Source organism: Tribolium madens, unplaced genomic scaffold, assembly GCF_015345945.1.
Source record: "Tribolium madens isolate multiple individuals breed KSU strain unplaced genomic scaffold, Tmad_KSU_1.1 Scaffold_20;HRSCAF=117;Tcas5.2_LG4, whole genome shotgun sequence".
NCBI lineage: Eukaryota > Metazoa > Arthropoda > Insecta > Coleoptera > Tenebrionidae > Tribolium > Tribolium madens.
In genome coordinates this window covers 25,676-49,495 of record NW_025400985.1, presented here as the reverse complement: position 1 = coordinate 49,495, position 23,820 = coordinate 25,676, and the positions used below count along the sequence as shown (strand labels likewise).

At 32.4% G+C, this 23,820-nt stretch overlaps 9 protein-coding genes across 15 annotated transcripts; 6 read left to right on the top strand and 3 right to left on the bottom strand.

Annotated features, from left to right (window-relative positions):
• The first annotated feature begins 15 nt into the window (after positions 1 to 15).
• LOC123005752 (pericentriolar material 1 protein-like) lies at positions 16 to 4,542 on the top strand. Of its 5 annotated transcripts, none has more exons than XM_044399686.1 (16): positions 16 to 205; positions 280 to 373; positions 426 to 616; positions 663 to 755; positions 873 to 1,059; positions 1,111 to 1,803; positions 1,852 to 1,978; positions 2,032 to 2,316; positions 2,366 to 2,851; positions 2,932 to 3,282; positions 3,334 to 3,541; positions 3,592 to 3,684; positions 3,734 to 3,933; positions 3,978 to 4,227; positions 4,281 to 4,419; positions 4,465 to 4,542. In XM_044399686.1, the coding sequence occupies exons 1-16, from the start codon at positions 89 to 91 to the stop codon at positions 4,506 to 4,508; spliced, it is 3,558 nt and encodes a 1,185-aa protein (XP_044255621.1). In that variant the 5' UTR covers positions 16 to 88; the 3' UTR covers positions 4,509 to 4,542. The 5 variants fall into 5 exon arrangements, with proteins under 5 accessions (XP_044255621.1, XP_044255620.1, XP_044255622.1 ...); XM_044399685.1 differs by having other exon boundaries at positions 280 to 379; positions 2,032 to 2,313; XM_044399687.1 differs by having other exon boundaries at positions 280 to 379; positions 4,281 to 4,413.
• LOC123005781 lies at positions 4,533 to 5,713 on the bottom strand. The gene is made up of 3 exons (XM_044399737.1): positions 5,673 to 5,713; positions 5,065 to 5,390; positions 4,533 to 4,957 (listed from the first exon to the last, which is right to left on the bottom strand). The coding sequence occupies exons 1-3, from the start codon at positions 5,693 to 5,695 to the stop codon at positions 4,842 to 4,844; spliced, it is 465 nt and encodes a 154-aa protein (XP_044255672.1). The 5' UTR covers positions 5,696 to 5,713; the 3' UTR covers positions 4,533 to 4,841.
• LOC123005784 (vacuolar ATPase assembly integral membrane protein VMA21 homolog) lies at positions 5,602 to 6,273 on the top strand. The gene is made up of 2 exons (XM_044399740.1): positions 5,602 to 6,012; positions 6,063 to 6,273. The coding sequence occupies exons 1-2, from the start codon at positions 5,901 to 5,903 to the stop codon at positions 6,203 to 6,205; spliced, it is 255 nt and encodes an 84-aa protein (XP_044255675.1). The 5' UTR covers positions 5,602 to 5,900; the 3' UTR covers positions 6,206 to 6,273.
• A 130-nt stretch (positions 6,274 to 6,403) lies between these two features.
• On the top strand, positions 6,404 to 7,675 carry LOC123005777 (4-nitrophenylphosphatase-like). Its single transcript, XM_044399730.1, has 4 exons — positions 6,404 to 6,645; positions 6,691 to 6,992; positions 7,039 to 7,388; positions 7,443 to 7,675. The coding sequence occupies exons 1-4, from the start codon at positions 6,564 to 6,566 to the stop codon at positions 7,633 to 7,635; spliced, it is 927 nt and encodes a 308-aa protein (XP_044255665.1). The 5' UTR covers positions 6,404 to 6,563; the 3' UTR covers positions 7,636 to 7,675.
• A 14-nt stretch (positions 7,676 to 7,689) lies between these two features.
• Positions 7,690 to 8,832, top strand: LOC123005776 (phosphoglycolate phosphatase 2-like). Its single transcript, XM_044399729.1, has 3 exons — positions 7,690 to 7,851; positions 7,895 to 8,558; positions 8,607 to 8,832. The coding sequence occupies exons 1-3, from the start codon at positions 7,755 to 7,757 to the stop codon at positions 8,779 to 8,781; spliced, it is 936 nt and encodes a 311-aa protein (XP_044255664.1). The 5' UTR covers positions 7,690 to 7,754; the 3' UTR covers positions 8,782 to 8,832.
• A 1,465-nt stretch (positions 8,833 to 10,297) lies between these two features.
• Positions 10,298 to 11,714, top strand: LOC123005778 (4-nitrophenylphosphatase-like). 2 transcript variants are annotated; one of them, XM_044399732.1, is made up of 4 exons: positions 10,298 to 10,558; positions 10,615 to 10,913; positions 10,957 to 11,312; positions 11,361 to 11,552. In XM_044399732.1, the coding sequence occupies exons 1-4, from the start codon at positions 10,477 to 10,479 to the stop codon at positions 11,449 to 11,451; spliced, it is 828 nt and encodes a 275-aa protein (XP_044255667.1). In that variant the 5' UTR covers positions 10,298 to 10,476; the 3' UTR covers positions 11,452 to 11,552. The 2 variants fall into 2 exon arrangements, with proteins under 2 accessions (XP_044255667.1, XP_044255666.1); XM_044399731.1 differs by having other exon boundaries at positions 10,301 to 10,558; positions 11,350 to 11,714.
• A 1,300-nt stretch (positions 11,715 to 13,014) lies between these two features.
• On the top strand, positions 13,015 to 14,123 carry LOC123005779 (4-nitrophenylphosphatase-like). 2 transcript variants are annotated; one of them, XM_044399735.1, is made up of 3 exons: positions 13,015 to 13,188; positions 13,241 to 13,895; positions 13,948 to 14,123. In XM_044399735.1, the coding sequence occupies exons 1-3, from the start codon at positions 13,107 to 13,109 to the stop codon at positions 14,036 to 14,038; spliced, it is 828 nt and encodes a 275-aa protein (XP_044255670.1). In that variant the 5' UTR covers positions 13,015 to 13,106; the 3' UTR covers positions 14,039 to 14,123. The 2 variants fall into 2 exon arrangements, with proteins under 2 accessions (XP_044255670.1, XP_044255669.1); XM_044399734.1 differs by having other exon boundaries at positions 13,036 to 13,188; positions 13,937 to 14,123.
• A 57-nt stretch (positions 14,124 to 14,180) lies between these two features.
• Positions 14,181 to 19,482, bottom strand: LOC123005759 (nose resistant to fluoxetine protein 6-like). Its single transcript, XM_044399704.1, has 10 exons — positions 19,314 to 19,482; positions 19,232 to 19,249; positions 18,141 to 18,361; positions 17,621 to 17,880; positions 16,809 to 17,430; positions 16,570 to 16,760; positions 16,410 to 16,509; positions 16,039 to 16,362; positions 14,822 to 14,927; positions 14,181 to 14,772 (listed from the first exon to the last, which is right to left on the bottom strand). The coding sequence occupies exons 1-10, from the start codon at positions 19,480 to 19,482 to the stop codon at positions 14,747 to 14,749; spliced, it is 2,037 nt and encodes a 678-aa protein (XP_044255639.1). The 3' UTR covers positions 14,181 to 14,746.
• Positions 19,483 to 19,761: 279 nt separating this feature from the next.
• Positions 19,762 to 23,681, bottom strand: LOC123005761 (nose resistant to fluoxetine protein 6-like). Its single transcript, XM_044399706.1, has 9 exons — positions 23,470 to 23,681; positions 22,996 to 23,422; positions 21,377 to 21,453; positions 21,125 to 21,324; positions 20,906 to 21,078; positions 20,683 to 20,851; positions 20,446 to 20,636; positions 19,976 to 20,399; positions 19,762 to 19,927 (listed from the first exon to the last, which is right to left on the bottom strand). Exons 1-9 carry the CDS (start codon positions 23,630 to 23,632, stop codon positions 19,772 to 19,774), a joined length of 1,980 nt encoding a protein of 659 aa, XP_044255641.1. The 5' UTR covers positions 23,633 to 23,681; the 3' UTR covers positions 19,762 to 19,771.
• Positions 23,682 to 23,820: the final 139 nt, after the last annotated feature.

Sequence of the window (23,820 nt, the reverse complement as noted above, 5' to 3'; positions counted from 1 at the left end):
ATGTCAAACGTCACTTGTGTCAATTGTCAAAAAAAAAAGTAATAGAATAATAAATAAATGGTGTGTTGAATAATTTGACTTTGTTAGAATGTCTGACGAGCGTAGTAGGAAGATGAACCGTTCGAGCACAGGAACCGTGCCCAAAATCAAATGCAGGAATAACACTTCGTCGCGTGATAGTCCCCGCAGTTGGACCAACAACTTGGTAAGTGCGTCAAAATTCCCTCTCTTCGCCCCATCTAAAAATAAAGTTTAAAAATAGTCGTCTTCTATTTCTAGTCGGGCGATTTCCACCGTCTCAATCTATCTGACTACTTGAGGAATTCCAGACGGAATCATAGCGCTATGAATGTTGGTACCGTCGAAGACCAACGTTTGGGTGAGTTGCGTTGCGCCCCCTTAAACACTGATGTTTTTCTCCGCAGTGAACGGTTCCATCACCCCCAACACTAGTTCATCCACTTCACGTCGGAATTCCTCAGGGACGGTGCCCAAATGCGACAACATCACAAAATACCCCGACAAGAAACAAATTGAAGACAAATTGAGCCAAATCCAGGAGTATCTTCAAATTACGACTTCGCTCATGTCTAGTATGAAAAATACAGATGATCAGGTGAGTCTCAGTGTGTATTTCGTTAATGAAAATTTCGTATATTTAGCGGAAAAATTTGACGCAAATGATTAACGATTTGAAAGACAGTGAGACAAAATTGGTCAACATTTTAGGAAATATTGAGACGGAGGATGAACAGGTGATGATGGTGTGCTCGCTTTGTGTTAATAATAACAAACTACAAGTTTTTTAATTACTCTGTTTTTTGCTTATTGATTGGAAGTGATCCAAGTTTAATCAAAATAAATTTTTGCAGAGTGACAATGAAGCAGTTGCTGCAACATCACATCATAATGACCTTGATGAGAAAATCGATCATACAAATCGTGAAATGGAGCTTTTAAGAGATCAACAAATGTCACTGTTGAGTTTACAACAAAAAGCTGAAAATAAACTAAAAGATGCTCGCCAGATACAAGAAAAACTATTATCGGCGTCACAATGTGAGTGTAATAATTTTTAATAAATTGCCTTTTTATAAATAAATATCGTAGATGATGTAAACAGTAGTACCAACCAACGTGATAAGAATTTGAGTAGTGTGCAAGACTTTGACAACGCAATTCGTGAATTGGAAGAGAGAACTAAAAGACTAAATGAACCACGAGGTTCAAATTCGAATCTTCAAGATAAGCTTTTAGCTGAGATGGACAGTTTACAAAATCAGATTGTTACAATGCATAACATCAACGATGACAGAAATCAATTGATTCAAGTTTTAGATAATCGTGATACTGAATTGAGAGCCCAACATTTAGAATTACAAAGTAAATTAAGTGAACTTCAAAATAAAAAATCACAAGTTGATCAATTAGTCGCACAATTACAAGTTTTAGAAGATACTGATGAAGATGATGTTGGAGCTCAAGTCAGAAGAATTGTTACAATGAAAGAACAATTATCGAAATTGAAAGATATGTTGGAAATTGTCAAAACGACTGAAACGGTAATGCAAAATGCATCACAGGAAGAACAAGATCTAGCATGTGGGATTTGTACAAAAGCAGAGAATTTTTTACAGAAAGATGGCGAGAAAAAAAGGACATCATTGAATAAACAAGTAAATAAGAATACAGGTTGTGGTGGTGCTAAACCTAAAAGTCGGACAAATAGTAATAAAATGGCACTTCAAGTAGAATTAGAGGCAAAGAAAAGGGAATTAGAGGAAATCATGGGTAAACATAAAGGTTTGTCATTCTTGTGATTTGATTAAAATTACAATAATAATATTTCAGCTGGTACATCAAACTTAAATCACGATGTTGGCACTGATAATAAATCAGAATTCAGTTGTTCAAGTAACGCCTATTTTGATTGGGCACCAATCATGTCTGATCATAATCGATTTGATTCAAGTGACAGGTCTGTCATTTCTTTGTTTTTTGTCATTTTTTTTTTTTTACAATTCATTCTAGTGATGAATATTCTGACCCGAATCAACAATTTGTTCTTCCAACTCTATCGAAATCTGAGCATGATTATGTTCATTTGCAAGATACTGATCGATTATCAAGTATTCCTCGAACACCTGAACGTCGCACTACCAGCGAACAAGGAGGGGGTAAAAATCAAGTACAGAAACAATTAGAATTGATACGAAGCGTCTGCGATTCCATGTTGGACCAACAACGAAATAATTTGACTCCGAATTCGTTATATTTTGAACCGAGACCAATGATTGATCCAAATTATCAAGGGTGGTGCGTAATTCTCACTCAAGTTGCAAACTATTGATTTTTGTTTTTCTAGGTTGGCAACAAATACTCTTCAAACGCAAGCTTTCATGTTGAATACACTGAATCAGTGTTGTCAAATGTTGTGGTTGCAACAACGCGAATTGATTTCATTGAGACAGACTGTAAATCAATTACAAGAACGTTGTGATTTTGGGAATTTAGTTTCTTCACCTTTACAAGCCGAAAATCGATCGAGATCTAATCAAAAAGTGAATCAAGTAGCTGCGGCTTGTTCAATGCCAAATTTAAATCAATATAATATCCCACCTTCCGTCAATCTTGATCCTACATCTTATCAGAATAATATGCAAAATGCTCGATTGCTTGATCATTGTTTAAATAATGCAAATTTAACAACGAGTGATCATAATAATAGTATGTTGCATGCTGTCAATGCTAATACTAACCAAATGCCGAGTCAAATGTGGAATGGACAAGCTCTAAATAACCAAGTTGCACCTGGAAATAGAGCTAACAATTATTGGGACAACTTTAGAAGGTAACTTTGTTACAAACAAACTAGTTTTTAGTTCGTTTTTTGTTTGTTTTTTTGTTTTAAACTAACGTAATTTTTATCAGTTATTCCCGCCAAAATCTCCTCTCAACGAAAAGTAACGAAGGTTTCCAAAATATCTCTAATAACCCCTTTACGTTGGTAACAACACCAAAAAGTAATTCTGATCAAACTTCATCACAAGAAAATACACCTCGGAGAAGAACACAGTTTCATAGAAATAATTCAGCTACTGCTGTACCACCTGACGTTTTAAACGTCAATCATAATGTCAATAAAATCGAACAATCGACCAATCAGAGGAACCTAAACGAGTGTGATGAGACAATTTCAGAAGAACAACAGATTTTCAAAGAATCGACAAGTCGACGCAATGAATGGCACAAAGAGCAAGTTGAAGAAGAACATCATACAAAGTAATAATTTATTAAAATTTTCACTTTACATCTTTTTTTTTTTTTTTTCAGATCGAAATTGTTTGAAGAATTGCGTGAAAACGTCTACAAAGAAGTCGTAACTCTTATTTCGGCCAATGAGACACGTCCTCATTTTCTAATTCAATTATTTCGTGATTTACAAATGATTAGTTCGGATCCGTTACGACTTAAAATCCTACAATCGATTCAAACAATAATTACGCATAATTTAATTTCATCAAGTCACACAAATAGACAAGTATTTTATCGGTTTTATTTAGTTGTATTGGTTTGAGGATTAGTTTTTAGGTCCTTGAACAAAACGAACCGGATTTTTCATTACAATCAACCGTTTGGTCAAAAACCGTTAAAAATTCTACAGTTACGTCACGTAACACCTTGGTTTGTAAATAATTTTTTAATCGGATTATGTCTAGTTGAGTGTTTTCAGGATGATAATGTAGTGATAAAAGAAATAATTCCGTTTCTTAATGACCACGAAGACGATGTAACAACTTTGGCGTTTTTGTCAACTTTGAAGCAAGTTTTGCTTGAATCTGAATCGTTTCAAGAAACGGTTCGAGATTCGGTGTTTAAGAAACACTTTTCGAACGTTTTAGATGAAGTTTTAGCGCAGTATCAAGGCAAAAAGTGAGTTTGGTGGAGATTTTATTTGTAAATAATGTTTTGTTTAGGGTTCGTGACGTGAAAATGCATTTAATTCAAACCGTTAGCGATTTGTTGAGAGGCGAATTGTCTTTCATTCAATTGATTCAAGATACGTGTCCTGATAGTAGCGAGACATTTGAAACAATAAACGTGGTGAGCAATCAAGAGGTGGTGATACAAAACGGTGACTTGGCCGAAGCCGATCAAGGAAGAGATGATGAAGAGGAAGAAGAAGGAGCGGTTGGGGGATTTTGGGATTTGCCATTAGAAGCTTCTGTTTGTTTTTGATTTTTTTTTTAATGGGTGAGAGGGAAATTTGTTTTTTGTAGATGAATGGTGAGGAAATAGAAGTGCCATCTATCGAATTTCAGAGTAATGCTGAAGCACAAACACAGTTTATTAAGCAAGGTTTAGATCAAGTGCCGACTCGTTTGCCAACAAAATCGCGTTCTAATACTCCGAGTAAAGGTATTTAATTTTTAGGTGGGGAAAAATGATGAGATTGGTTTTCAGATCGGTCCACTTCGTCACGTTCCGATCATCCTGATTTGTTTTAATTTATTTTCAATAAAAATCCAATAAACCCTTCAAGTTTTATTTCACACAATAATACAAAAATATCAAACTCGAAACTGTACATAAAACATTAGACATTTTCTAAACCAGTGAAAAGAAACTTTTCTTTGGCGTGAAAATGTGCTCGATTTTCCTCACAAAAAATTATAAATCATCGCTTTTCCAATAGTTGTAGAGGTTCGAACCGTGCGTTTCTCTAAGTAATTCTTCAAATAACTCCTCGGAATGGTTTTTTTTTCGGGCAATTTTTTTTTCTGAGGAAAGAGAAAAATCGAAAATAGTATCTAAACATTCTATTCTACTAATAAATAAATTTAAATAAAGTGGCCCATGATGCATCGGGGCATGTCGGGGATATTATGGGTTGGTTTTCGTAACGTATTTGCATCGGTTCGAATCGTGGATTGTTGATAGACGAAAGGACTACAATCTGCTGGAAGACAGTTATAGAAATTAAAAAGTATGCAACTCCAAATCACCGACTTTGTTTATCCAAAAAGCCAAAGTTAAAAAAAGAGTGTTTTCATTTAAACTCACCATTTTGGCGCCTTTTTTTAAACTCTCTCAAGTCGGTGCCAAATTCCCAAGCACGTTTCCGATTCGGGGGGCTTTCGAACTGCACTTCCATAAAACAAGTGTCTTCTTTCTTCTGTTTCTCCAAAGGGGGCTGATAGCCGTAGTAGCCGTTTGAGGACAGATTCGTGAGACTCATCTTCGGTGTGTAATTCATGTTGTCTTGAACGATGGGTAACACGTTGATATTCAAGTTGTCTCGCATTTCTAACCGTTCACAAGCGTCAGCTGGTGTTCGCTTCCTAGTGAGATTGCGTAGCGTATGCGAAATAAATTCCGGTTGCCGGTAGCTAAAACCCAACTTTCACTTTTGATAGTTTAATATAGTTAAACACGAGGTGAAACGATTTTATTATCCAACGATGACAAATTCATGATTTTATTAAAATTCAATTTTTAAACATCGGACTCTACCGGAATGAATCGATAAGCAACGAGTGTTTTTCCACGAGTGGGATTTTTGGCAAACCCCTCTGACTATCTTTCCGTAAACAAATCATACGAAATGTTTTATTTACATTTTGGAAAACACAAAAACAAACTGATTTCAAATTGAGCGCTTCCATACGTACCAACTGTAAGTGAATAATTTCATTAATAATAATTGTGTGTTATTATAAATTAAACTTGATTAAATAAATTATAATACAAGCTAATAAACCCCCACATTTTTAATAAATTTAATCCAAAAAAAGGATTTTTTATTTTCGTTGGAACCCAACAAACCAAAATTCCCCAAGTTTTGACACTTGAATCTAACCTCTTACATTACTAATCATTTAGTTTTTGAAATCACAAAAATGATTCAAACAACGCCCTATAATATTTTTAAGACTGTGTTTATCTACTCTGCTCTTATAATATTTGCCCCTATAACAACGTTCTTTACGATGAAATTTTTTATTCTTGAAGGTAGGTATGTTCTTTAGTTAGCCCTAATTTATTGTATTTTGCTTTTTTAGGCCTTATTGGTACTGGAAATTTAGCGAGTAATGTGTGGGCGGCAATAATAGCCGTTGTTGTTTTACATGTAGCTTTAGGTTTGTTTGTTTATAAAGCGTACTTTGAAGGTGGAACAGCTAAACTTGATGAAAAAGTCGATTAAGAATTATTGTTATTATGTAAAATATTGTTTTTGTAATGAGTTTGAGTATTATTAAATTTTTAATAATTGTGGGTTTTTTTCAATCATGTGACTAACCACGCCTCTTTGATTATCAATGACCATTATTTGGCGCCAAAAATTAAATTATTTCAATTACTTAAGCAAAAAGGGTCAAACCACACGTCATTTAGTTCAAACGGTACTTTTTATACTTCATTATGTGAATTCACATGTAAAGATTAGTTCAAGGTTGAGTGTAGATAAGATTTTGTTTTGTAAATTGTTGAAAAGACCGATGATAAGAATCATGTAGTTAAAAAGCAGTGTTTGTTATTGTTTGTCTCAATTTTACCTCAAAATGAAAGACTTAAAGTCGCTCAATAAAACCGAGTTTGCAGAATTTTTGAATTCTTTTGATCGGATTTTATCCGATATTGATGGTAAGTTGCAAATGAATTAAATGAGATTAAATTGTTTAATTTAAGGCGTATTATGGCTCTCGCTCGAAAGCATCCCTGGAACACAAGCAGCAATAAAATCGTTAAAAACTAAATTAAACAAAGAAATAATTTTCGTTTCAAATAATTGCACGAAAAGTCACGATTTCTACTTGAACCAACTTAGAACTGCTGGTTTTGATATCGAAAAGGAGAATTTAGTGACTCCAGCCCTTGCTATGATTTCCTATTTGAAAAAACACAAATTTGATAAAGAAATCTACCTTATTGGAATGACTTGTTTGAAGCAAGATTTCGAAAAATCGGGCTTGAAAATCGCTGAATCTGCGGTAGAAATTTTACATATTTAGATCATTTAATTGTAGAAAATTTCAGCCGGATCGTATCAAAGAAACACTTCAAGACCTCGCCCTTCATGCAATCGGAGACAATGAAAAAGTTGGTGCTGTAATAGCAGATGCTGATATAAATTTAAATTATGTAAAATTGCAAAAAGCTGCTACTTTTTTAAAACGTTCCGATGTGATTTTTATCACAGGAGCTACCGATACTAAGCTTCCAGTTGGGCGAAATAATGTACTCATAGGGCCTGGATATTTTCACAAAATTTTGGAAGATTTAACTGGAAGGAAGCCACTTCCGATGGCCAAGCCTAGTGTGCTTTTAAATGAATTCATTGTTGAGAAATTTGGGTTTAAAGAAAAGGTTTTGTTTATTGGGGATTCGTAAGTCGGTTCGGTTGAGTTATAAATAATCAAGTGTGAGAATTGAGGTTTTAGGGTTATTGAGGATATGGGTTTTGCGACGAAATGTGGATACAAAAAATTACTAGTTTTGAGTGGTTTGACTAAAAATGAAGTGTTGGAGGATTGGAAATACCCTCAAGAGTACCAACCTGATTTTTATGTGGATAGTTTAAAGAGTGTTGAGGATTTAATTCAACGCCATTTTGATGATAATAACAAATTGTAAATGCTGTGCAAATTTATTTTGTATTAAATTTTTCAACGTATTAAGTGTTGTCTATCTTATTTATTTCTTTGGCCTCGAATTAATCTAAATCACGCAATGAGATAGTTGTTAGTTATTGAATGTCATTCGTTGCAATGAAGGACTTGACTCGAGTATCCAAACAAGAACAAAATGATTTTTTCAATTCTTTTGATTACGTTTTATGCGATGTTGATGGTAAGTAAAATAAAATAATCCCCTTTTGTACGACATTATTTAGGAGTGATATGGCTTTTCGATAACAACATTCCCGGCTCAATTGACGCCATAAAAGCCTTCAAAAATAATCTCAAGAAAAAAATTATTTTCGTTTCAAACAACGCAACTAAAACCCACGATGACTATTACCAACAATTAAAATCGGTAGAAATTGTGTCGCAAAAATCTGATTTAGTCCAACCAACTCTTGCCATCATTGACTATCTCAAAAAAAGCAACTTTAATAAAGAAATTTATTTAATCGGAATGACGGCTCTTAGAAGCGAACTTGAAAAAGCCGGCTTCAAAATTGCACAATCCCCCCCTGATGATAAACTCGATGAAGAAAAAGTCTTGAATTTTGTTCACATGTGTGTTGAAAAAAATGACAAAGTTGGTGCTGTGATTGCCGATCTTGATGTCAATTTAAATATAATCAAGTTGCAAAAAGCAGGGACGTATTTGAGGGATCCCTCAGTTATTTTCTTGACGGGTGGGTCCGATAGATTGTTGCATTACGCCCCTGGTGAGACTATAATCGGTCCCGGAAATTTTCACCGGATTTTAGAGGATTTAGCAGAACGGAAAGCAGTTTCGATGGCGAAGCCAGGGCCGTATTTGAGTGATTTTATTAAAAATAAGTATGGAATATGCGATCCGAGACGGGTTTTGTTTATTGGAGACACGTAAGTGAGATGGTGGGGAAAAGTGAGGTGTTATTTTAGGGGTTTTAGGATTGTTGAGGATATGGGTTTTGCTAGTGCTTTTGGGTGTAAAAAACTACTAGTTTTTAGTGGCCTAACCCGGAAAGAAGTTTTGAACGATTGGCAATTTCCGGAAAAGTTGAAACCGGATTATTACGTCGATAGCTTGAATGATATTTATGAGATTTTGAATAATCAATTTTAGATTTTTATGTATTGTATCGCATTGATTTATTCATTAAACTTGTGCGCATTATTGCATAAAAACTTTCAATTATCCAAGGTTCATCTAGTATTGCAACAAAGATAAGAAGTACTCAGTGTTGTCAGATCAAAACAATTAAATTCACCATATCTGAGCTGAAAAGTTACCAGATTTACACCTATTTTCACCATATTGCAAGATTATATGATTTATTTTTTTTAATACTGTCCAAGATTCACGTTTTTTACATAAATCTCACAAATCTACTCAAAAACGTGCTCAAAAAATTCAAAAATAGGCTATTTATTTAGTCTAATTCAAAAAATCTATTGGTAACACTGAATTAGTGGTAATTCTTCTACAGAATGTTTCAGATGACGGCTAAATCAGCAGTCGCCCGTCGCAAATGAATGACAATTGCTTATAAAAGTTTGACGTTTGAATTTGAAAGTCAAGATTGCCACATTAAAAATTAAATTTGACACCAAATCATTTAGTCACGTTTTTATTTAAAAAACATGCTAAAACACTTGATAAAAGCAAAAATCGTGATTTAATTTGATGTTTTTTTGGTTTGTTTTTGCAAAAACTTGCAATTAACCCCATTTTTAACTATATTTTGTATTTTTAGTCCTATTTTTTTGCACAAAATTTCACTCAAAAAGACCTAAATCGAATGAAGCAAACGAAATAACATCAATTTAGATTTATGTTTAAGCATGTTTTGACAATTTCCTGCAATAAAATCGAGCCAAACACCCTAAAATGATATCAATTTCAATCTAATTTTAGCAAAAATTTGAAAGTATTTTAAAAACATGCTGGAACACTAAAAATTGCAAAAAATAACACTAGTTTTGGCCTAATTTGATAAATTTTCGGTTTGTTTTTAAGTTTATTTTACTGGCATTTAAAAAAATATTTCAAAATACATACCGGTGACAAAAAATCTATTGGTAACACTGAATTAGTGGTAATTCTTCCTATATCAGAATTTTTTACGTGACGGCTAAATCAGCAGTCGCTCGTCACAAATGAATGACAATTGCTTATAAAAGTTTGACGTTTGAATTTGAAAGTCAAGGTTGCCACATTAAAAATTAAATTTGACACCAAATCATTTAATCACGTTTTTATTTAAAAAACATGCTAAAACACTTGATAAAAGCAAAAATTATGATTTAATTTGATGTTTTTTTGGTTTGTTTTTGCAAAAACTTGCAATTAACCCCATTTTTAACTATATTTTGTATTTTTGGTCCTATTTTTTTGCACAAAATTTCACTCAAAAAAACCTAAATCGAATGAAAGAAATGAAATAACATCAATTTAGATTTATTTTTGTTATGTTTAAGCATGTTTTGACAATTTCCTGTAATATAAATGAGTCTTTGGTTCAAAAACGAACTAGCAAAAATTTGAATGTGTTTTAAAAACATCAAAAATAACACTAGTTTTGGCCTAATTTGATAAATTTTCGGTTTGTTTTTAAGTTAATTTTACTGGCATTTAAAAGAATATTTCAAAATACATTAAACTGGAACTACAGTCACGCTTTTAAAAAATCATCAAAAATTCGAATTTTTCCAAAAGTTTTCACCAAATCAGTAAACTAGTATAAAAATCACCAGATCTGGCAACACTGGAAGTACTTTTAATCTTTTGAATCTAGTATTTGCGTTTAGTTTAATAATAATGAGAGACCTGACAACACTTAGTGATAAAGAATTGGAAACTTTTTTCAATTCTTTTGATCAAGTTTTAACCGACGTTGATGGTAATAAAAATAAAAATAATAAAAAACCGAAACACTTTTTCAATTTGAAATACTAGGAGTGTTGTGGAATGTCCTTGAAACAATTCCCGGCACCGATTTGGGGATTAAATCCCTGAAAAAAATCGGTAAACGAGTCACAGCAGTGTCAAACAACACGACAAAATCCCTCCAAGTGTTCCACCAACAGTTTAAATCCTCAGGGATTGATTTAGATCTTGATGAAATCGTAACTCCGGCCCTTGTTATGGTTTCATATCTCAAATCACGAAATTTCGACAAAGAAATCTTTCTTTTAGGCATGCCTTGTCTTGGAGAAATGCTCGAAAATGCCGGCTTTAAAGTGGCCAAAAACGAGGTAAGTTTTTACGATTTTGAGCCCCAATTTATCGAAATTCAAGTCAGGGCCCCCGATTAAAACTCTTGGCGAATTCGCCTCAGCGACAAGCTCCTCAAATGAGAACATCGGTGCTGTTATAACCGACGTTGATCTTAATTTGAATTATTCAAATTTGCAAAAAGCTGCGACGTTGTTGAAACGGCCCCAGGTGATTTTTCTCATGGGTGCGATGGACGTCGAAGTGCCCATTGGATTGAACAGGACTATAATAGGGCCTGCGTGTTTTCATCAAATTTTGGAACGAATATCGGGGAGGAGAGGGTTGGAAATGGCCAAACCGAGTCTGCATTTGAATGATTTTATCGTGAAAAAGTGTGGGATTACCCATCCAAGGAAGGTCTTATTTATTGGAGATTCGTAAGTTGGGGGATGAATTTTTTTAATTTTGTATTAGTGTTCCGATAGATATGGGGTTTGCCAGCAAGTGTGGTTACAGAAAGTTGTTGGTTTTGAGTGGGTTAACGAAGAGAGAAGAGGTGGAGAATTGGGTGTTTGATGAAGAATTAAAACCGGATTTTTTTGTTGACAATTTGAGGATTTTGCATGATTTGATTGTTAAGATTTATGGAAAAAAATAAAATTTATCCAGAAAAAGCATACAAAATTATTAATCCGAACACTATGGTTCGTCATCGGCTTCGTATTTTTTGGTTGGGAGGTCGTAAATTAACAGAAAATTATTATTTCCCTCAAATACTGTTATAATAATAAAAAGGTGTTCTAGGTTAATTTACCACACCTTGGAAAGTTTAAAAGCAACATTTTGAGTCATTTCTTTTACCCTACCAAAAATAGACAAATAAAATTGGAAGTTTTTTAACAAAAAAGTGTTGAAACGTTCTGTCAAAAATAACACCATTTCCACGAGAAAAATCATCATTTTAATCTCAAAAATGTTCTTACGAGTTTGGAAAACGTAAAACAAACTATATCAAGTGAAATGACCAAAATAATTCACTTTCAACAAAATTTGATATTTTTTCGGATTTTTTTTTAACAAAATTCGTCCAAAAAGATTCATTTTTGAACATTTTAACAACATAATTGAGACGAGTGATTTTGTTAATTTTTTATCTTGAAGTTTATTTTTTAGTAGTTTTGCTTACATTTTTTATGTTGAGGTAATTTTATTAAGACTAATTGTAAGTTGCCTACATTCTAAATTTCATAAAAATCTTTTGTCAAATAACAGAGATATTAGATCGGAAAGTCTTACGTGGAACAGCCTGTATACAAAATCAAACAAAATTAAAAAACATGACATGTTTTTATTGAAAAAAAAAACAACAAAAATTACTACTTCTATAATTTTTCTTTTCATACTTTTTAAAAAGATTTTTTCGATTCGTTTTTATTTTGTTTGTTTGTCAAATGCATTTATCCAAATTCTGTTTTTTATAAACTGTAGAGATTAAAAGATAAATCTTGTAGAAATAAAATATAGTAGATTTCATGGAATTGGCATAATAGGTGGCTATGGAATCTCATATTTAAGTTTGTAGCCCTGCGCATGTCCCTACTGGTATAACAGCAAATGGGGTTTTTGTTTTTCTTTGATTACTTACCTACATGGTTTGTTGAACTGACATTTGTATTAGTTTTTTCACTGTTTTCGTTGTTTGTTCGTTATTCCCATTATTTTTTTAAATTATATTTAAAAATTGGTCTCTTCAAAACTCCAGATTTACACACGCTAAGGTTATTTGTTTGAAAACATAATCAATTTCTTTTTATTGTTTCTGCTTTAGATTAATGGAATCAAATGAATAAAAATTATTTTCTCCAAAGTGTATGTTTTTGGTGTTAAAACTACAGCAAAGGGATGCAACAGGGTGTTAAACTTTTTGTGATTAAAAATCTTTAAAAGAGGGTTCTTTAAAAATAAATTATCAACTCTTTTAACCTTACTTTTTTTAGTGACCTTAATATGTATAAAGCCTCTTTAAAGAGCGGTTTATTAAAAAAAGCGTGACATTTTTTTGAAAATAACAAATTTTAATTCAAATAATTACTACAAGTCACATTTGTTTAATCCATATGCATACTTGCGAGTCACAGTTTCGTAAAATAAACAAAAATTTCAAAAAAAAAATGCGATAAGCAATTAAAATAATGTAAAAATCGTCATTTCACTTTATAATTATCTTAACTATGAAAGACTTAAGCACAGTGAGTGACGAAGAATTGTTAAAATTTTTCAATTCTTTCGACATCGTTCTTTCTGACATCAACGGTAAAAAAATTTAAACCAATTAAAAAAATAAATAAATAAAACACATTTGTAGGTGTGCTATGGAACATTTTGGAGGGCATCCCCGGCGCCTCCGACGCCATAAAATCCTTGAAAAAAATCGGAAAAAAAGTCATTGTTGTATCAAACAACACAACCGAATCTCTCGATTCGTGCCATCAACAATTGAATGCTTCAGGCTTTGATTTGGAAAAAGACGAAATCATTTTACCAACTCAAGCAATGATTTCCTACCTAAAATCACAAAACTTCACCAAAAGTGTTTTTATTCTGGGAATGCCGGCAATGAAACAGGCGTTCAAACAAGCCGGTTTTAAAGTGGCAAACAACGAAAATAACACAAAAGTCAACTCACTTCAAGAGTTTGGACTTGTCACAAACACCGATGAGAGTGAAATCGGTGCCCTTATTGTGGATATTGACCTCAATATTGACTTCGTTAATCTTCAAAAGTCTGTCAATTTGTTAAAACAACCCCAAAGCATTTTTCTAGTTGGAGCTACAAATATGGCTACTCCTCTCGGTTTAAATCGAGTTATGTTAGGTCCAGGATGTTATTTGCGGATTCTGGAGGAGGTTTCAGGTCGCAAGGGAGTACAAATGGGCAAACCGAGTCCCAATTTAAACACTTATATTGTTCAAAAGTATGGAATTAAAGATGCGTCCAAAGTTTTGTTTATTGGAGATTCGTAAGTTGGGAATGAGTTTGGATCTTTATAATTGGGCTTAGAGTTTTGGCAGATATGGGCTTTGCGACGGAATGTGGCTACCAAAAATTGCTCGTTTTGAGTGGTTTGACCAAAAAAAGGGATTTGGACGTGTGGAAGTTTGACGATAAGTACAAACCAGAGTTTTATGTTGAGAGTTTGAAAGTTGTTCACGAATTGATTGCTAAAATAAATAAATCAAACTAAAAATTTATCTAATTAATTTATTTATTTATTTGTGTAATTACATAGTGGGTTTCCATTTGAAAAAAATTAAATTGTTCACAATTCAAAAAATCGATAAAGTTTATTCTTGGGAAACACACATTTTAGATTTTAAAAAAATTAAATAGGTACATAAAACGTTCCATATTTTTAGTTGAACTATTGATAGACAATTCTTGAAAAAACATAAAATTGGAGATTTGATGTTGGTTACTCAGATTTTTTTTTAATTTATTTGTGGTGAAAAAATTGCGTTTTTTGACGAACTCAAACCGATAATTTTTAATTTATTATTAAGTAGATACTCTAAGCGGAGTGACCTTTAGCTAAGCAAATACCTTTTACTTTTTATTTGTTTATTATTAAATTATAGTGCACCAAAGGATTAAATAAAACAATGCAAATAAATTTTCCTTTGTTTCAGTCTTGATTCTAGATAAAATACCAGGTGACAAAAAAATCTATTGGTAACAATGAATTAATTAATTAAATCAGCAGCGTGTTCGTAAATACGAATTAATTATGTTAATAACACACAACAAATTATCAAATTTATACATAACAACAGACTTTTTATTAAATAAATAAAAATGTTGGACAAAAAGTAATTATTCCTTTTTTCTCGCTCTTTCGTCTAAAAAATTCAATTTTTAATTATAAAAATGTTTGAAAAAAGTACTTACCCCCGAGAATATATTTGTCAATAGTGAGCATTGGAAGTTCAAAAGCTAACACCCATACAACCGCCAATATCATAGTCACTATAATGTGGCCACACCAGTTATAAAACTACAAAAAAATTACATAAAATTTCACCAGACCATATGGTGATTTTTGTGATTTAGCGAAAACTTTTACAGAAATTCTAATTTCTGATGATTTTTTAGAAACGTAATTGTAATTACAGCAGAAAATTAATGTATTTTGAAATATTTTTTTTGCCAAAATCTTAGTAAAATTAACTTCTTTAATTATTGATCAAAAATGATGACACTAATTTTTTTGAAAAATCTAAATAATATTTCACTCAACAAAGTAAAAAAATCACTAAAATAGGCCAAAAAGTTCATTATTTTGTTCATTTCTGATATTCTGACTGAAAAATTACCAAATTACACTGAAATTGATATCATTTTAGCGTGTCTTGATTGATTTAGTTCGTTTTTTGAATTAAAGACTCATTTATTTTGCAGAATATTGTCAAAGCATATTTAAACACAACAAAAATAAATCTAAATTGATGTTATTTCGTTTGTTTCATTCAATTTAACTCTTTTTGAATGAAATTTTGTCAAAAAAAAAATAGGACGAAAAATACATTAATAGCAAGATTTTGCTAAAACAAACCAAAAAAACATCAAAATAAGTCATTATTTTTGCTTTTATCAAATCATTTAGCATGTTTTTCAAGTAAAAACGTTAATATCAGGCGACTGTAAATGATTTGGTGTCAAATTTAAAATTTAATTTGGCAACCTTGATTGTCAAATTCAAACGTCAAACTTTTATAGGCAATTGTCATTCATTTGTGACGGACGACTGCTGATTTAGCTGTCACCTGAAACATTTTTTTGATATAACAAATTTAGAAGGATTACCATTAATTCAGTGCTGCCAATGGATTTTTTGTTACCCGGTATTTCGCAAAATTTAATAAAAAACTAACCAAAAAATTATAGAATTAGACTAAATGAAAGAGCGCTACCTATTTTTACATTTTTCGAGCGTTTAAGCACGTTTTTTTGCAAGATTTATGTAAATAAACAACGTGAATCTTCGACAGTATTAAAAAAATATTAAATCATATAATCTGGTGAAAATAGGTGTAAATTTGGTAACTTTTCAGCTCAGATCTGGTGAATTTAAAGTCAGTGTTGCACTTTCCGTAAAACAGACTTACCAACATATAATTGCTGAAATAGTTGGGAGTCTTTAAAATTCCCAACGCGTAAATTTCCACCATTGTATGTAAAACGTACATACAATAAGACAATCGTCCTAAAATCTGAAAGGCCGGTCTTTGCAAAAACCATTGTATAATTCCACCTTGGTTGTGATAACACGAATAGACCATAAAAACCAAACATAAACACCAAACCGGTCGATAAAATCCATAAAAAAGTGAATATTTCACAAGCTCATAATTCGTATTAACATCAAACCAAAAAATTATCATCGCTAAAGAAACTACAATAACTAGAATCCAGAGTGCAACATTTACCCACTAAAATGAAAAATTGTGATTACAAATTGTAATTTTCAGCGACTCACAGGCTTGAAAATGTAGGGTTTTTGTTTTTTCATACGCAAAGTGGCCCCAAAAATCATCCCAATTAGATAATTATTGAATCTAGTGTGTGTTGCATATGTGCTGAAATCAAAAGTTTGAGGTTCAAGCACGGGGTTGGGCTAATAATTTTTTTTTACTCACTTTCCAGGTCCTTGATCGACAAAATTCTGTAAAACTATGGGAACCACAATTGATACAATTGTAAGAGTTACTAGTGCTTGTATCACAATTTTAAATCGCTTTTTGATAAAAAGAGCCATTGGTATGAGAACCAAAGGTGCTAAAATAAACATCTGCATGTCAGCTGAAAGGTACCACGTCGGAGAGAGGCACTAAAAATGACAAAATAATGTAAAAATTTCCAAAATCGGACCATTTACCATTTCATCAGGATCGGTGTAATTTTGTACATAAAGGAAAAATTGCCACCATTTTTCTTTACAAACTCGTTTCATTAAATCTGCAATGAGACTCCAAATGGGTCCGCTACCAAAAAATCGAAAAATTGTGATTGTAGCAAGATACAAAGCTGCCACACTTGGTGTAAGTCTCAAATATCGATGTAGATACATTTTAGGGACTTTTCGTACTTGATCCACGAATTTTTCATCACATGATTTTTTCAAATAAGTAAAAGATTGTAAAAAGCCAGTAATGAAAAAAAATGTATCGACAGCAAGTGGTCCAGCTACAATGTATTGTGAAGTCCAATTTTGAGTCCACTTTTTCGCATCTGGGTAATTTTCCAAAGGGATTATTCCCACTTCATAGGGACTTTTAGCATGCACAGCCAACACCCACATCATACTAATAAATCTCATTCCGTTAAAACACTGAATTTGTTCACTTGTATTGTCACTAATAATAAGCAATTTTTTCCCATTTGTGAGAATCGAAAATGAGAAAAGAATTGGATGAAGAGGCTCACTTTTGAAATTTTGACACAAAGCTTCATATCCAGTACTAGCAATCAACAAAAGCCCAATCACCACAAAAAAAACACTAAAAACGAGTTGTTTTTGTGTCTTTCAAAGAAAAATTATTAAAGTCGCGGTCAATTCATAGTGGCCATTTAGTTTATTGCAAAGTTGGCAGCCCCGTGTGTGGGTTGTATCTATGTTGGCAGCAGAAGTAACTAACTAGTGTCAAGAATTGTGACAGGCTACTATGAATTGACCGCGATTTTACATACATCGCTGCAATATCTCCAGCTTCGTAATCAGTATTTGAATTGACCGTTTCACATGGTAAATTCGTGTAAATTATCAACGAAGCGTTAAATAATTGCCCGATAATGTCATTCAAATGTCCGTATAAAAAAAAATAGCCCACTTCACGAGGAGTGCAAGCGTCTGGAACACAATTCGAGTATTTCGAAAGGACGTAAGGAATATCAGGGACTAGAACATCCCGCAATTTCGCTTGCAATTTCGGAACGAGTTGGAAAGAAATCTGTAAAAGAAAAAAATAGAACAAGTGTTATCGTTTCAACAAGAAATTACTCCCTAGGATTTAGGGATATTCGTGTGGTTAGGTTGGTTTTTAGTGACAAACAAAAGATAACGTAACTAGTGTCAAAAATTTAGGTTAAACGTCAACCAATTTCAAAATTACTTCTGAAAATTCTAGTTACAAACAACATGGAAAACGTAATTTTCCTAAACATTCAAATCCTAGGTGGTAATTTCTTGTTGACAAATCTTTCCTCTCACCTCTTGTGTGGGTTTAGTTGTGTCAATGTTGAAACTTTGCAAAATTTCGTCGACTTGTGGTGTCAGAAAAATATTAACAATAATCACAGAATAGCCACAATATTTTCCGATAATTTCACCACTGTTGTAATTAATTGAGAGGCATTCGGGGAAGTTGCCATAATCCATTACGTTGCTATAGGTCATTCCAGGAATTAGAAATTTTGACGAGGCGTCAAACACTGAAATTATCGATTTTTGAAATTTTAATAAACGCGTTTTTCTCGGAAACTTATGACAAAAATTAAAACCTTATCGAAATCATCAGTGTTGCCAGCTCTAAACAATTAAATTCACCAAATCTGAGCTAAAAAGTTGCCAGATTTATTTTCACCACATTACGAGATTATATAATTTAAATTTTTTTAATAGTGTCCTCAAAAACGTGCTTAAACGCTCGAAAAATGCAAAAATAGGTAACGTAATTCCATTTAGTCTAATTCTATAATTTTTTGGCTAATTTTTTATTAAATTGAAATCTATTGGCAACACTGAATTAATAATGGTAATCCTTCTAAATTTTTTATATCAAAAAAATGTTTCAAGTGACGGCTAAATCAGCAGTCGTCCGTCACAAATGAATGACAATTGCCTATAAAAGTTTGACGTTTGAATTTGAAAGTCAAGGTTGCCAAATTAAATTTTTAATTTGACACCAAATCATTTACAGTCGCCCGATATTAACGTTTTTACTTGAAAACATGCTAAAACACTTCAATTTCATTAAAATTAAATTAGGTTAATTAAATTTTCATTAATTTGGTAATTTTTCAGTGAGTTTTAGCAAAAATTTGAATGCATCTTAAAAACGTGCTATAAAAATGGAAAAATAACACCAGTTTTGGGTTAATTGAATATATTTTCGATTTGTTTTTAACGAAATTTTGCAAAATGGTTCTGTCCCTGGCTGAAAAACGTACTAAAAAATTTTAGCAATTTTTTTACCGTGTTGAATAAAATATTATTTAGAAATATTTCGATTTCTCAACTTGAGTTTCTGCATAACTAAAAAACGTGTAAAATGCTCAAAACAATACAAAAAAACTAGTAACCATTTTTGACTCCATTTACTATAAAAAATCAAATTAAAAAAGTTAATTTTACTAATATTTGGGCAAATATTTTTTTACTTACTTTTCCAAGCCAATTCCGAATTGTTACACACAACTTTTAGTTGTTTCAAGCAAGGGGCACTAATATTGTAGGCCGACGTTTCGTAAAAATCACAAAGACCATCAGCATTATTATAATGAATAAAAGAAACGAAAAATATTAAAAGAAAAAATGTTTTTACGTTCGCCATTTCAACACATTAAAATACTTGTAAATAAAATACTTATCAATGATAACATTTTAATAGGATTTTTGTGTTTTATCATAAATTTCGTGTTATCAATAGTCCATCGCTGAAACTAGTCAAAGGTTTTAGTTAAGATTTTTATCAGATTAGGTCAGGTGTGTGATTATATTTAATTAAATTTTTTTACTGATAGTTTATGTTTGAAAAAGTGGCAGGTGTTTTAATTAAACGATAAGTTTCACGTTATTAATGGGAAAATGTCGTTATTGAAACAAGTTTAATCAAAAATATTTTATTTGAAAAATGGTAATTTCCTTATCGTTTTAACAATTCTCTCAACTCCTATCCAAAAATACTTTTCTAAAACGATCATCGGAGACTCAAATGCCAAACTCCAAATGTACGACAACACCATCGTTGTGATAAAATGTCCACACCAGACATAAAACTAAGAAATTCTTCACAAAAAAAATCAAACTCAAAAAAGACCACTTACCACCACGTAATCCCCCCAAAAATACGGTGTTCGTACAACCCCCACCCAATACATAATAACAACAGCATGCAACAAGTACATGCAATAAGACAAACGGGCCCCAATTTGGAACGCCGGAAGTGACAAAAGCCAATTTATAGGGCCCCCATGACCGTGATGACAAGAATACACCATCCAAGCCAGACTCAAACACCAAATTGGCCGATAAAAACCATAAAAAAGAGTGTCTTTAGTGTGTTCGTAAATACGAATTACATTATGATAATAGAGATTGAAAGTAATACAAATTGTAAATACCACACACCAAATTATCAAATTGACTAATTTGGAAAATACGAATTTTTGAAATTTCGACTCGCGCATTATTACACCTAAAAGCATCCCAATGAGGTAACAGTTGAAGCGCGAATGGGTATCATAAACACTGAAACATTTTTCTAATGTAATTTGTTGAATTTTTTTTTACTTACTTGTCGATTGTGTCGTCCTCGAGTCTCACTACAATAGGCACAACAACTGCGATCACAATCAAGGTACAAAGAGTAGCAATCGCCCAAAATTCCTTCTCCGATTTGATCAGTACTGTTAAAGGGATTAGTACCAAAGGTGCTAAAATAAACATCTGCATGTCAGCTGAAAGGTACCACGTATGGGTCAAACACTAAAAATCAATCATAATGGAACCAAAACAATGATTATTTTAGTACCATATCGTTGTAATTGTAATAGTTTTGGATGTAGAGAAGGAACGGCCACCAGTATTGCTCGCAAGGTTTGCTCATTGTTTGTGTCACAACATCCCACAAAGGGCCTGTTCCTATCATCCTGTATATTGTTATAATCGTGAGGTACAACATAATCACCGCTGGGGTCAATCTCCAAAAAAATCAATTGAAACTCATTTTTCTCAAAAACAAGGAGGAAAAGTACCTTAAATATCGGTGAATGATCATCATTGGTACTTTAGATATTTGCTCGCCGACTCCCATCTTCCTTGCACTTTTCAAATATCCGAAAGTTAGTAGAAATCCAGACAAGAAGAAGAAAGTATCGACGGCTATAGGAGCCGAAGTTACATATTGTACTCTAACATTATCTGCAAACTGAGGAGAGTTTTTTAAGAATTTACAAATTTTGGTACTACAATACCTCTTTAATTTCTGCATAATTAATGATTGGTACTTGTTCAACAGCTACAAAATTATGTCCAGCAATGACCCACATCATACTAATAAATCTCATTCCATTCAAACATTGGATTTGGTCCGGATTTGGGTTGTAGTTGATGTTGAGGAGTTTTCTACCATTGGTCAAGACCGAAAATGAGACATAGATAGGGTGTTGTGGTTCTAAAATTAAAAGGGAACTGTAAAAATGTAAAATAAAAGTAGGGGTATTAACCTCGGTTCAGTTTCAACATCATAAAATCGTAAATGGTGCATAGTACTACCAAAAAGAGGACCAACGCAAGTACCGTCCTAAAAACAACCAGTTTTTGTGTTATAGTCCGGTCAAAATAGACATTTCAAATAACTAAAATTCCGACAGAGCTAAATTTTGGTAGAGATCTCACCATTAGGAATAAAGTGTCAAAAGTCCCCCCCATCGATCCGATGTGTGCTAAAAGTTATTCGGGGTTAAAGGTCAAAATTTGACGATTTTTAGATTTTTTTCGAAAACGGCAAGTTTTATCAAAAAAGTAGTCCAGACAAAAATTATAGATCTTGAAATTATCTACAAAAATGGTCCTTATACTTTTTTTCTAAGAATCACCATTCCTGAGATATCGCGATTCTAAAAGTTGAAGGAGTAACATACAGAGTGTGCCAGAACTGGCGCCTCAAAGAAAAAAAAATTATCTATAAAAATTTCGAAGTTATGAGAGTTTAAATTTTGCACTTTGACTCTATTTATTTCTGTAGGATAAATAATTTTCCACGTTTTTTTGCTATAGGCTATTAAAAGAGGAATCAAGGAAGCTGTATCTTAAATTGTAACTCTCTCTATTCAATGTTATTTCTGGCTTTTATTGGCAAAAGTTTTGTACCTTTACTAAATAATTGTAAAAAAACGTATACAAAATCATCAATTATTAAATAGACATAAAAAAATGTCAAATGTCAAAATTTTTTGACAGATAGAATTTTTTAAACACACTGTTCCTGGTATCTTATTTTACTTGAAATTTTTCTTCTACTTCATTAAACTTATAAATATCTCGATTCCATTAGAATTAAAAAGAATTTATTTGGTAATACATACAGGCTGTTTAAAAAATCGCGCACTTCCTTGAAAGGGAGTAATTGGATAGTCCCCTGAGTACTGAAAAAATGTTTAAAAAATTCTATCTGTCAAAAATTTTTGACATTTGACATTTTTTTATGTCTATTTAATAATACTGATGATCTTGTATATGTCTTTTTATAATTATTTAGTAAAAGTACAAAAATTTTGTCAATAAAAGCCACAAATAACATTAAACAGAGTTACAAGTTAGGATACAGTTTCCTTGTTTCCGCTTGTAATAGCCTGTAGCAAAAAAACTTTGAAAATTATTTATCCTATAGAAATAAATAAGAGTCAAAGTGCAAAATTTAAACTCTCATAACTTTGAAATTTTTATAGATAGAATTTTTTTTCTATTTTTTTCCATGTTCTTGGTACCTTACCCTACATGGCATTTGTCTTTGGGGCGCGAGTTCTGGCGCACTCTGTATGTGCATATACTTTTAAAATCGCGATATCTCAGGAATGGTGATTCTTGGAAAAAAAGTATAAAGACCATTTTGTAGATAATTTTAAGATCTATAATTTTCGTCTGGGCTACTTTTTTGATAAAACTTGCCGAAAAAAATCTAAAAAACGTCAAATTTTGACCTTTGACCCCGAATAACTTTTTTAGCACACATGGGATCGATGGGGACTTTTGACACTTTATTCCTAATGGTGTACCACCAAAATTTAGCTCTGTCGGAATTTTCGTTATATGACTAATTTGACCAGACTATTATTTCACTTACGTAAAAACTATATCGCCCCATTTGAAGTCACTATTCGAGTCTTTGGTCATACAGGGGACTTTATCAACGAAATTGACCAGTTTGGTGGTTTCAAATTGCCCCCAAAGAAAGTACAAACCCACTTCTCTTGGTGTGCATTGATCCGGAATACACAAAGACAAAGCAGTTATCGTAATTTCATCACTGATGTCTCTAATTGTGGCAATTTCAGCGAGAGTTGTGTGCTTGTTTTTGAGTATGATGAAGGGATCAGGGATCGGTTTGAGGAAAGGATTCACAATAGCCACACTCAAACCACAAAATTTTCCTTTAACGTCACCTTTGAACGATTCGTAGTTGATCCTGATGCATTCGTCGAAATTTCCCAAATCCTTGTTGTTGGAGTAGGAAAGACCGGAAATGGGGTATTTTGAAGAAGCGTCAAACACTATGTGATGAAAAGTTTTCATTTTTGTTGAAAATTGTGAAACTTACTTTGCCAAAGAACTGAACCATTATTGCAAATCAAGTCGAGTTGGTTTAAACATCCTTGGGTGATATTGTCTTTCGATAAATTATTTAAATTGTCACAAATGTTATTACAACTACATTCAGCAATTAATAAAATTATTATTAAAACAACACAATTTTGGTTCATTGTTGGGTTATTGTGAAACGCTAATAAATCAATAACATACTGTAAATACAAAGCTAAATCTCGAAATCTGATAACGTTAATAACGGGTTCATGCTTCTTATCACAACACTTGAAATTCTTTTATAATCAATTTGATTTGTCACCTAACTCTAAAAAAAAATACAACATTTTTAATTCGAGGCTCATGT